This window comes from Saccopteryx leptura, chromosome 3 (assembly GCF_036850995.1).
Source record: "Saccopteryx leptura isolate mSacLep1 chromosome 3, mSacLep1_pri_phased_curated, whole genome shotgun sequence".
Taxonomy (NCBI): domain Eukaryota; kingdom Metazoa; phylum Chordata; class Mammalia; order Chiroptera; family Emballonuridae; genus Saccopteryx; species Saccopteryx leptura.
The window spans coordinates 284647375-284660507 of record NC_089505.1 but is presented as its reverse complement, the minus strand read 5'-3'; the positions used below and the strand labels follow the sequence as shown (position 1 = coordinate 284660507).

The following is a 13133-nucleotide window of genomic DNA, read 5'->3' as shown; positions in this document are numbered from 1 at the left end:
GTAGGGACTAGCTGTGCTAGTTAAATACCTTGCATGTGGTTGACACTTAACTGTCAGCTCCCTTCTCTGCACACTATCTGCATTCTAGGGTGGCCTCGCCCGCCCTGCAGCGGCTCTGGTTGGACATCAGGACCGTAGGTGCAGGGATGAGTGGAAGTCTTGGGGCTCGCACTGGGGTGCGAACAGCAACTAGAGGGCAGAGAGGACAGCAGCAGGGAAGGAGGATGTCCTGCTGGCACAGCCCAGTCTCACCCCTGTGTGGGTCTGGCAGCCGATGAGGGTTCTGCCAAAGGTGGCTTGGGTCAGGATGTCCCAGAGGTTTCCAGGGGCCTCTGCCAGTTTGATGGTCATTGTCACCCCACCAGTGAAGTCCAAAAGGGCCTCAGACACCTGTCCATTCTGCAAATCTTCATAGGAGCCAGAGAGTCTGCCCGGGGAAGGAGTAAACATAAGAGAAAGGAAGGGGTATTTATACTGCAGCCTGGGGTGGTCCAGATTAGCCTCCCTTGCTTACTCCCTGGACATGTGTCTGCTACCCCTTCCTTCCGCCCCAGGACAAAGGAGAAAACAGATGCTCAGCATGCTTCTCCCTGTTAACAGCTTCATCCATTAGAGAAGGCAAAATTCCTGAACACTTGTTCAGATGGGGTGCCCGCCACATAAAAGACTCAGGCTATGTCACTTGCATATTCACTGAGTCATGCCTCAGTATCTCACTTTTTAAACTTTACCTGCCCCCTCTTGCCCTTCTTTAACATTGATGAGAGAGACAGAGATAGGGAGGGGAAGGGAGGGGAGGGGAGGGGAAGGAATGGGGAGGGGAGGGGAGGGGAAGGAATGGGGAGGGGAGGGGAGGGACGGGGAGCGGAGGGGAGGGGAAGGAAGGGAAGGGAAGGAAAGGGAAGGGAAGAGGAAGGGAGGGGAGGGGAAGGGAGGGGAGAGAAGAGAAGGGGAGGGAAGGGGAGGGGAGAAGAGGGGAGGGGAGGGGAAGGGAGAGGAGGGGAGGGGAGGGGAGGGGAGGGGAGGGGAAGGGAAACAATTTCTCGTGGTTGTCTTACTTTGCATAGGCCTTTTCCAGAAGAGCTCCCCAGAACAAGTTCTTGTAGGTGGAAGAGACAAAGACCAGCTGGCCAGCTTCATTCACGGGCAGTCGGTCATCTATCACCACAGGAACCCACTTCCCAAAGTGCCAGAACTGGAAGGAGAGAGTGCCCACTGGTGAGTGCAGGTTATCCTGGAACATGGTCAGCCCAGGAGGCAAAGACATGACTCTTCCAAGAACCTTCTTTCCTATGTCCCACCTCAGACTGGGCACCAGAAGGACACTCACCCAGAACTGGAAGATGCCAGCATAGTTCTCAGTGAAACTCTGATTCAGGGGAACAACCCGGCTCAGGATGTCCTCTTGTAAAGTCAGAGCTTGCAAAGCAGCCAAGAACCAGCAGTCGCCTAAATCAGACAGCACACAGTATCTGCATGGATGTACTCCACATGCATGCACATTCTACAGGTGTCTGCATGGATGTACTGAGGGTTTATTGCATGCAGAAAATGCTTGGTCCCAACTGCTATCCATTCTGGGCTTGTGGCCTCGTTGAGGAGAAGGGAATTCTATAATGGGGAGTAAGAGGGTGAGTGAGAAAAATGTGGTATAAGGGGGTCATTGATTGGAATCCAGACTTGAAAATAAGAATTGAGCCATATTCCAGCACCAGATTTTAGTGTTTCAAATGCTCCATCCTGGGGAACTTGGGCCCAAACACAACCAAATTTCTCTAATTCCTGTCTCTGTAACTGAATTATGTTCTTCTGGGAAAGCTTCAATCCTCTGGACTCTATCCCTATGTGTAAAATGGATATCACTACACATGTGCCTTACCTCGTGGCCAATGGTTGTTTCTATTAGTCTAAAAAGAAAGTTGGGTTGAGAATAGGCCTTCTTGGCCTCTATCCTGGGGGCATCTCGTGATAGGTATACCAAGAAAGACTCATCACAGGAACTAAAGCAGAGTGAGCACATTTTCCCAAGACAAGACTCAGAACTGTAAACTCATAATGAAGATTATTATCATTAGGCAAGTTTTGGCATTCCCATGCATCCTGACAGGACCAGATGTCATCTTCTCCCAGCAAAGGACACAGCATGTCAAAGTAGAGTTTGGGCGGCCATTCTCCCATGGGAATCTCTTGACTCGCCTCTTTCCCGCCCCCGCTGCTTGGGCCAGGCCAGCCTTGCTGCCGCCAGGTGGGCTCTCCAAGGGCTGTGCAGACTCACCTACCAGTCCCTGGCACAGATCCAGCCTGTTGGCAGTGGCAGAATAGAAGATGGGGTTGCTGTGCAGTTCCTGCAGAGACAGACAGAATTGTCCTTATGACCAAGAAAAAACTCCTGGAGCTACAGTGACCATTGGGTCCCATACTCCCACACTGGACTTACAGGGACATCGATACAGAATATATGAATGTAGATGTAAAATTGGGGCTGTCCCAGAAAATCTGGCAGACAGATTCTGTCCTCTGTGCTTCTCATTCTTTCTTAAAGATCGTGTAAGTCGTATCCTAGAGGACTCCGTGCAGATAGTGAGAGATAGCACTTGAAACCAAAAAATGCCTTTTCCTGGAGTAGCTATTAAAAAGGGAAGTACCTCTTATAGGGAGTAGTCTCAGTTTTCCTAGAGATCTTCCCATTCTTATTCCCCTCACGATCGCTCCTTCCTGCCCCTAATCCCCAATTGAATGGTATCTTTGGCTTTCCGTGCTGACATGTGGGCGGGGGTCTCCGCTCCATGGCATGCACTAAATCCCTCGGTCTTTGCACGGGCATGGGGCACAGGGCGCTCAAGGTCAGGTGTGCAACAAGCTGTGTCAGCAGTTCCCAAGGTTTTCTGTGAGAAGTAGAATCATGACTGTCTTTTTTAGTTTAGGATACACACTTGGGAATCTCACACACAGTAGGGTGTTCATGAGTCTGACTTTGACAGTGACAGCTGATTAGGGGACAGAAAAGGGGAGAATTTATAGCAGAGGTTGACTTCACTTACTGTGTTCTGGAATCTTGCACGTAAATCAAGTTTGGGGGAAATGAGTTACTTTTGAACACAGTGAAAAGTTGTCTTTTAAAGGAACCGTTGATGCATTTATAAAGTGAAGAATACTTTTGTAAAGTGATGAACAGCCTCTTAATTTATGTGTGTCAGGAGCCTGATTTGGGGAGGGTGGAGTGAGAAGTGTTAAAATTTGTCTCCCCGGCAGATGGCACTGGCTGTGACACAGGAAGCCTCGCCGTCTCAGATGAAGCCACAGAACCTCCTAGGTTTCTGGCTGCAGATGCTCTGTGTATTTCTGGCCTGAGGGGGAGCTACATCTTAGACCCCTCGCTGGATCACCCGGGTTTCTTTTCTGGTAAATAGGGAAGTGGGTACTTACCCAGCTCCCTTCTCATGGGGATCAATGACAGTGAGACCAGGTATCTGAAAGCCCTGAGCCCCAGAAGGAAGGTCTGGGCTGGCACATTGTGCGTGTGCTGTTTTGAACCCCTTCCCAGCTCGTTACCTGGGGCCTCCTCCACTGCAGGCTGGCCGGCAGCTTCTGTAGCAGCGGCCCACGGCCCACGGAGCTCAGCGTGGCCGGGAAGCTGCTGTCTTCAAAGAGGCAGCCGTCCCTCAGGCACCTTTCCCGCAGGGCCTTATAGTCCTGCTGGGGGAGCTGTGGAGAGCGTTCCATCGAGTCCTTCTGCCCTGGCTTCCATAGGCCTCGGAAAGATGGCCACAGAGACATAGCGAGGTATGGATACAAGCCTAAGGGTCTGCCTGGAGGGTCCCTGTTACTCCTGAAATGAAAAGCAGATGTTCAGTTCACTCACTTCCTGTTAATGCTTCATCATTCCCCCTGAGAGAAGGAGGAAGATGGAGAGACTGTGAGAGAGAAATTATCCCAATAGGAAGGAACAAAATGTGTGTGCACTGGAAGCAGCCTGCAAACGTGTCTGTACCAAGATGCACTCCTGTACACTGTAAGGTGATCCCAGAGTCCTCTCCATTCGTCAAGATCTTGCCTGTCCTCCAAAGTATAATTTGAACCCCTCCTCCAGGAAGCCTTCCTTGGGTGCCTAGTGAGTTCCCCTAATCCTTACTGTCTATTGACTCATCACTTACCCCACAGAATACCCAACTACCATCTAAGGAGCTTCTCAAATTATTACTAGTGAAGGGCCTGTTGTCTTTTATTTCCAATTTGTCACAGAAATTTAATGAAATAAATTAATTGAAAAATAAATTGGAAAAGAGATATACAAAATGCCCTCCTTTTTAAAAAAATAAAATGCAGATTCAACAGAAGTATAATTATTGGTCAATTGCTATAAAACACTCTAAACACTTAGCCTTAGTTTTGTACTTAGCTCATCAGCACTGCTAGTGCCCAGTTTGTGGAGTGGCCCTGTCCTCCGAGCCCACTGTGGGCTCTGCTCTGAGTACATCACATACTAAAGGTCCTCTGTCTAATACCAGGGGGTTTTCCCCACGGGACTAACACTGGTGGAATGTTGTGTGTCTCACACCCTTACTTCTCTCTGATGTTAGATCATCTGATTCCAACTGTCCTTAGTTGTCACAGGTACAAACACACTTCCTGGGGGAGACTCAGCACTCCCCCGACCTGGGTTATAGGAATCCAAAGGCTGTTTACCCCAGTCTGTGTTCCCCCCACCCCGAGATTTTCTTCCTAATATAGACTATCAGGCAAAGCTTCCTCCTGCCTAATCCTACTTCTTTCCCAACAAGTTTCTTCTACACAATTAACATTTGTTAGCAAAGACGAGGTCTCATAAAAGTAAGGTTTTACTTTTTTGTCCCTGCAAGCCTGAGCAGCAACTGTTCACTGCTTGCGACATGACGTGTTATAGCAGGTTCCCTGGCTTCAGAACTCTGACCCAGGCTCCTGCCCTCCTTCCCAAGTGCTGGATTTCACCCACATTCTCCTCTGAGCCTGAAAATGTTACATTGCATCTCATGACGAGTCTTGTTGCCTCGTGGGGATCAAAAGACAAAATGCCCATCACAAGATCAAATTTCAGAATGAGGCCACATATAAATATTTTCTTTTTATAAGTATTCCTAAGTCACCTGAAGGAGAGTCTAGACCCACATGCGGACAGTTGACAGTTCTTGCAAGTCTCTAATACGTTACAAGCTGGGAGTGAAATTGTCTCACTCCCAGATTGCCACAGCTCTCTGCAAAGGGCCAGATGGCTCCTGGTCATATTTGGAAATTCATTTTAACTGTTATAAGTGAACTGTGTTAGAGAAGGCCCATAAAATAAGACCATATAAATGAACAGGGGCAGCCACCTGGGGCACAAGGTGTTTGAGTGCACAGCCTGGAGGCACGCTGCCTGTACCTGAGTGTTCTTTCCTTGGCCCCGTGGATTTTCAGACTCCGCAGTCATATTCTTCATGTCAGGACTCATTTGCACTCAGCAAAGTGAGGGACAGAACTTTAGTCTTCACTTTTTCCACATTGGCTGTGCTTGCCTTGTCTACAATGCTAGGTGCTAGGGAGAGCGTTGAGATGATGAGACATGAGGGGTATCCTGGTGATCATGATCCCAAGGAGGCCTCTAAGTGCTAACTGGCTGGGGAACACTGAGCAGCTCCACCGGGTGAGACACCTGAGTCTATTTCGTGCATTGAGTCCCCTCCCTGAGGTTCGGTTCATTCGGATGTTCACTGAGCACCTACTATGTACCCATGCTAGACACACCTGGCCCTTGGTCCATCTAATAAGGGTACAGTAGGGGCTCTGTAAAGGAAACAAAAGATATAAGCACCATGTCCTTGCTCACAGGTGCTATGAACCTGTAGCACCCTCCTAGGGATGACTGATTTCCAGAGAACTCTGGCATCTTGCCACAAACACTAAGCTGTCCAAGGTAAAATTGGAATAGAAACCTAGGCTCCCAGCACAATGGCTTGCGCTGTCTGCATGATAAAGTGCACCAGATTGAAAAAGTGATCAATTCCATGTTCTTGACAGTTGGAACAAAAGAACAAGACTAACTGTGGATCCTGCTTGATTTATCTTGGGAAGGGACTGTACTTCGGTGTAATAGATGGCTTACAGTGGCTATGGAGCACAAGACTGAGAACCAGCAAACCCAGGAGGTGGCCAGGTTCACCACCTCTTACCCGTGTGGCTACAGGCAGACCCCTTACCCTCTCTAAGCTGGTTTCCTTACCTGTAAAATGGAGATGACACATACTGCAATAACTCTCAGGACTCCAAAGAGATAACAATGGGAAGTGACTTGGAAACACTCTAAAGCAGGGGTTGGAAGACTATGGCCCCCTGGGCCAAATCTGGCCCACCACTGGATTTTATAAATAAAATTCTATTGAACCACAGCCACAGACACCTGTTCATGTACTACCTGTGGCTGCTTTTGCAACATATAGCAGCAGAGTCAGGGAGTGGCAACAGAGATCGTCGCCCACAGCCTAAATATTTATTGGCTGGCCCTTTACAGACAAGTTTGCTTAAAGCATTGTCTAACTCAAGTGGATTGTTGTTGCACAGTGCTAAGCACAGGCCTAAGCTCCAAGGAGGAATGCATAGAATAATATGTGGTTAATTGCATCCGTCATTCAGAATTCATCTTAACCCAACAGAATTTTATCTTTAATTGATTCACTGTACCTTTTTTTTTACAGACACTTAACATTCACAGGTTATTTTAGTGTCTCAAAATATCTTGAAGATGTGGCCTGCCATTTCTCTCTGCTTCTCTCTTCTCTAATTCATTTACTAGACGCGATGACAGCAGACATTGTTGGGCAGCTATTTGGTGGTTTTGTGGATACTGATTTTGAATAGGAAAACCCACATCTCTAAGTACATACTATGACCTGTTTATAAAAGAGGTAATGATTTTTCCAAATTAATGGTTTAAAAAGATCTTGAAAGTTTTTTCTATTTAAATGTTTGTCTACATTTAGATTTAGTGTGTAACAGAAGACCCAAAGCACTTGTTTTCATTTGTTAGAGCAGGCTTTGCCTCTCAGGAATCAAGGAAGAATGTAGTTCAACTATGAGCTACGGAAGGCAAGAATGGTAGATTTTTTTTTCCGATTCTCAGAGCCCGGCATTATATTATAAATAAATAGATGCCTGATAAATGTTTGCTGACTGGCTGCCTGAACAAACAAATAGATGAGTGTCTCTTCCTTTGAGAAAAATACAAAGAATGAAAAAGCCCACCCTCCCCATCCCTCCTGGCGTGAAGCTGAAACGATATAAAGGATGTGAAAACTTTTTGAGTACCATCAACCACATGGCTTCTTTTGTGCTGTTCTGATTGCATCCCTGAGCACTGGGTGAGGTGCAGGCTTGCTTTCAGAGACTCCCTTAACAGCCCCCATCTTGATCTAGACTTGTTTAGAGGATTGCTTCTATGGGTAGAGGTTTTGTGGGATACAGGGCAAAGGGCCCGGAGGAACAAAGTAAAATCAATGTCAGCCTTCAAGGAGGGAGCCTCCAAAGGGAATGTGCGCCTTAGGAGTAGCTGAGGAAGAGAAGAGGCGGGAGGCCCCTGCCTCAACTGGTGATGCTGGGGGATCCTCTGGGCTGATCACCTGCCTCCTGTAGATGTAAAACTTGGCTGATGGAGCTCCTGCCCACTCTCAACGCCCCATCTTTCATCTGACCCTGCGAGTCACCACGCAGCCACAAATCTTTGTAGAAGTGCAGACACCCTGATACTCCCAGAGTGTGAGTGTGCACCATGAATTGTCACATTGTGGAGACAGCTTTCCCTGGGCTTAGGCATATTCACTTGGTCAGTGTGGAAGACAGTCCTTGATGTCACTCCTTGCAGATAAACCTACTATCCGGCTAACTGGAGCTTGGTGGTCATTCTATTCCCTGCCCCTCTGCGCAGTTGAGCCCTCTGAGCAGCCCCACTGGGCTCCCAGCTGGCTCAGCATGCCCAGGGTGAGCCCTGGCATCCTCACTATGGCATAGCCTCTTTTCTTTCTTATCGGCTCCTCAAGCAAACCTCAGTGGGGTCACTCTAGTCCCCTCAAGCCCACCTCTGGGCTTACCATCCCCACCCAGGAGACACCAGGACCCTAGTATTAGGTCATTTCCTACCTTTATTTCTCTGGACCTTCCACACTTTTGAAGGACCAACCTTTTCACTGTTCTCTTTTCTGAACATTTCAAAATCCATCTGAATAGAAAAGAGCCTTAAAACAAATGTAGATTTGTTCCTCTTGTTTTTCAGGAGTATTTGCATCTTAAAGGGTCAGACATTGAGCTGCATTATTAGCAGCATTACTAGTCAGATTGAGGTAGCTTTTCTTCCCCCTGTTCCTGAAGTCACCGTCTGACTGGCCATGTCACATCACTCCCCTCAGAGCCCATGTTCATGGCCTCAAACCCAGAGAGTCAGGGTCTCAGTGTTCTGGCCCTTTTCTGTATAAACAACCTGCAGCTCTACCCCAATGTCCCTATTCCTGCACACGTAAGACATGCTGCTTGCCCTCTGGTTTGAATTGCACTCTTCAGGGCTTAGTGTGTTTCCTCTCCTTCCCAGAGGTGCTCCAGCCCACTTGATCTTCTCCTCACAGCCGAGCGATCTCCCGGATACACAGAAGTCTGCACCTCAGGAAAGGTATTCTAAGGACCTCTGAGCTGTGTGACAGTTGGGAGACTGAATGGAGCTGCCATGAAAGAACACTCCTGAATCACTTAGACTAAGCACTTGCCCTTTAGTTCAAGCATGTAAACCAGGGAGAAGGGTGTTGGATGGTGTTGCATCTTAAGCTATGATTTACACTACTCTAGAATGTCAACGTATGCAGTTAGAAACCCAGGCTGGACTTTAGAAAAAGTTAAATCAAAAACATCTATTAGGAAAACTACTTGGCAGTAAATACTAAAGCTAAACATATATATATATATGATACAATTAATTCCATTCCTGGGTATCACCTCATAGAAATGCTTAAATATGAACCAAAAGACATGTACAAGAATATTTATAATAGCATTATTAAAAATAGCTCCACACTGAGTACTACTCACAGGCCCATGACCATGGACTAGACATTGGTGCACATTCACACAACAGAATACTATACAGCCTTCAGAATGAACAGATAAGAACTACAGGCTAAATTTGGGTGGAATTCAAAAACATAGTGCTGAGTGATAGTCTAGAGACAGAAACTCTATGATTCTCTTTACATAATTTCCAAAGGGCAAAACCAATCCTGTTAGAAATCAGCTCAGTGGTTACCCTTGGAGTGGAGAGATTTATCACAAAACCAATTATACCCCTAATAGTTAAATCAATTCTGTTCTTTTCTATTGATTGTTCTGATGGTCATGAGAGAAATTTAGAAGGGAATTTGAAAAGTGATAGATCCAATTCATTTAAACAAGACTGTATTGAGTCCTTCCCCACGGGCCAGGTATTGTCCTAGATGGTACACAAATAACTAGAATTCTGCCCCAAGAAGTCTAATGGCTGGGCCCTCACTCTGGAGAGAGCCCTCTTCTCTTCACTGCAAGGTGCTTGCTCTCTTTCATGCTTAGTTCCATCCAAGAATCTTTTCTAGACTTTTTTAGAATGGACTAGAAAGTCAAAGATACTCTCTCACCCTGTTGAGTCTGGGAGATCTCCCTAGACCCCCAAACCCAGGTCTACCCCACTGGCTCAAACTAGGATCACATTTCCAGCCCTGAGCTCCTGTATCTGATTATATTTGACATTTCTGGAACAAAAATGTTTAATGTATATCCAGGCTGAATCCCATCTACACAAAACATATCTCCCTCTGTCTCCAAAGGAGAGGACTGATTATAAGCTGAGCGGACTGCTCTCCTCCAGAGTCACCTAGAGCCTCAATTAGTGAGTTCAGATGCAGAGACCAGCAAACTGCTCAAAGCAGGGTGAGTTCTAGATTTCTCATCTTCATAGAGAAACTCAAACCAGCCTCGCTGCCCATTAACACCCAAAGAACAGCCTTTCTCTGGAATATTAGAATCCTACATAGCCCCAGGCCACCACCAGACCCCTTCCACAATTGAGGAGGCTCAGAAGACCCCTGTAAGCGTTTGAGCCTGGGAAATGACAATACTTAAGCAGGCGTCCCCAAACTACAGCCTGTGGTCCGCATGCAGCCCCCTGAGGCCATTTATCCGGCCCCCTACCGCACTTCCGGAAGGGCCACCTCTTTCATTGGTGGTCAGTGAGAGGAGCACTGTATGTGGCTGCCCTCCAACGGTCTGAGGGACAGTGAACTGGCCCTCTGTGTAAAAAGTTTGGAGACCCCTGCATCAGTAATGCTACCAAATGACCATTTAATAGAAATTAGAGCTTACAGGACCTCTGGCAACACTCAGGCCAAAACACTCCCTTATTTAATGAGAAACCTGAGGCCAAAGGGCTGAAGTTTACTCCTTAAGATCACACTGGTAAGCAACAGCAAAGCTGAGAACAGAATTCACATCTCCAGGCTCCAGGGCTCTTTCCAGAAATACTCTGACCTGCAAACTTCAAACCAGGAACAGCAACGACCCTTCTCTCACCTGCTGAACCCAGACCCCGCAGAGGCCTAGGGGCTTTGAGCTAAATTTAACCCACCTTTGGAGCTAAAGAAATGTACCTGCACTGGAGATCTTGCTTCTTTAAGCAACCGGATGGGATGGGCTGTTTCCAATGCGGTCAAAGCCGGCTGCCCCAGACCACCCTTATATATATGGCCCTTTCTACGCACAGGGGCTTGGCCAAGAGCCTGAGCTCCCGCCTCTAAAGCTTTGGTCCCTTCCCATTGTGTGTTCTCTGGAAGGGAGGGGAGCCCCAGGCTTTGTGATGGTATCATACAAGTCCGATCATTTTCTTAGAACAGCAAAACAGAGCTTGTTCCAGTAATGTTACAAAAGAGTTAGTCATATTCAGCTTTCTGTTATGACATTCTATGACTCTGTTTGGGACCTGCCTTGAACAAACATTTAAAGGTCAAGTTTGACTGACTTCTTGACCCTCTTCCGTGACAAGCGCCCCACTTCCTGGTCCTGTTGTCCCAGTGCCCTGCCCATAACCCGAGGTGCGCTCTCTAAGACCTCTTTTCCTCCGATCACAACTCTCATTCTCAGGCTACTGGAAAGCAGTTTGATTGAACTATTTCTCAAGAACATGTGATTTCATGACTTGCTCACAAATCATTAACCAGAGCATGGGTATTTGCACTTTTTAAAATAAAAGATTCACCCAAATGAATCCTCGATTATTAAAATTTGAGGCAGTGAAATAGTAAGTAAAAAAGTTCAATCAAGGAATAATAGTTAGGTATCAAGTGTATTAAAGAATAACTGCTCACCACTGTTCATTCACACTCACACGAGTCCTTTGTGTTATTTAATTAAGCTCACAATAAAGAACAAGTGAAACTGTTATGTGTCCAACAGAACTATAAATGGGAAAAACTACTGAAATACTTATGGGTAAGTGCTAAACACTATGCGTTGATTCCATGTTTTGCAGGCGTAAGATTGAAACAAGAAAATCATGAGAGATTATAGCTCTGGTGAGGGTTACTGCTGGCAGCTCTATAGACAGGGATTTGTAGTCCTCGTGGCTATGGCACCAAAGCTTCATAAAATTAATTGACAGGTTCTACTTACTGTTCTCTGATGGTTTTCCCCACTTGATTTTTTTTTCAGTTGGCTATATGTTTGCAAAACTAGGATCCAGCAAGGTAAAGAGAAGGGATTTGATTTGTGAGTGGGAGGGAGGATAATACCAAATTCAACAGAATGAAAGGAAAAAAAATTGGTGGTTTCATATATAACTTCCAAGCATTAAAAATTTACCCCCAAACCAAGATAATAAAAAGAGGCTTTATGGGCTTAGCTCATAACAAAGTCATCTCCAAGGTTCCAAAGTAAATTCTAAGACCTAAGTTATTAATTCCTCCACGTTCAAAATATTTTCAGTGTCATAAGAAAATATTCCTTAAGAAATTCACCATGAAGTTTGGAAATAAAAACAGAGAAGCTATTTTTTCTTCTCCACAGGGGGGGTGTTTTCCAAAGTGATCAGAGAGCTAATTAATATTTAAAGGACATTTATTTCTAACCCACAACCCAAGTGAACTCAAACTGACAAGGTATGTTCTATCTGAGAAGGACCTGGGGACACGCTGAAAGCCACGCAGATTGGGGAGGCAGGGCCGGCATGGGGACATGGTGACCTGGAGTGGGGAATGTGAAAGAAACAGAAACGCACTAAGATTCTTCTAGCAGGCAGGCAGCCAGGCAGCATCAGAGAGGGTCTAAAACAGCAATGGTGACCTGGCCTCGGAGCATGTCTGGATTCCTGGAGAAGTGGCAGAGGTAAGGCTGACCTCAGTCTTATGGGAAAGGGGGTCCCAGACAAGGAGCCTTCTAAGTGCTTTCAGGATACAAGACAATTGCTTGATCATAGAAAACCAAACAAGAATAAACTTATTGAAATAGACTTCAAGGGCTCATAAAATACTTACATTGGGTCCTAGATATTTCCCCAGAATTTGTCACTACATCTTGGTTGGAGGAAGTTAAATGGAAGTAGAAACAGGGGTGTCTCCATCACTCTCCCTTCTGGTTACTGTCTCTTCTGCTCTACCTTCTCTGGTCTAATATCGGTCCAGGGGAGCAGGTCTGAATAGCCCTTAGAGTATAATGGGGCAATTCTTGGGACACACTTACACATGACAGGCACATGACATGTCAATTAGATGAGTAGCACATTTTGGCATTTCTCTAGCAGGTTCATGAAATGTCCATTAATCTGTCACTCTCACTTCTTTTTGTTTTTAACATGTCTTCTCCCATGTTAAACATGTTTGTTTTAACATGTCTTTCCCATCAGATTATTGGAAAGAATCTGATCACCTAATCATATATGGAAAATTAACATTAGTTTAATTGTCAAATGTCACTGCTTCAAGTATGAAATATAGACCTTGAACCCCAGGGTGGGGAGGGGGAGATCCTTTTGGCATGATGAGCCTTCCTGGTACACCCACAAATCACAATTATGAAGTTGTGGGCTATTCCCTAAAATAAAGACTGTCCAAAGAGAGAGAAAA

The 13133-nt window shown here is 46.1% G+C and overlaps 1 protein-coding gene across 1 annotated transcript in view; it reads right to left on the bottom strand.

Annotated features, from left to right (window-relative positions):
• The window catches only part of CAPN14 (calpain 14), a 36237-nt gene extending 25416 nt beyond the window's left edge, over positions 1-10821 (bottom strand). Inside the window, exons 1-6 of the mRNA XM_066378555.1 lie at positions 10668-10821; positions 3553-3829; positions 2276-2345; positions 1331-1449; positions 1059-1195; positions 253-427 (exon numbers count right to left, since the gene is read on the bottom strand). Of these exons, the coding sequence (XP_066234652.1) occupies positions 253-427; positions 1059-1195; positions 1331-1449; positions 2276-2345; positions 3553-3777 (726 nt within the window). The 5' untranslated portion in view covers positions 3778-3829; positions 10668-10821. The remainder of the gene's footprint in view (positions 1-252; positions 428-1058; positions 1196-1330; positions 1450-2275; positions 2346-3552; positions 3830-10667) is intronic.
• Positions 10822-13133: the final 2312 nt, after the last annotated feature.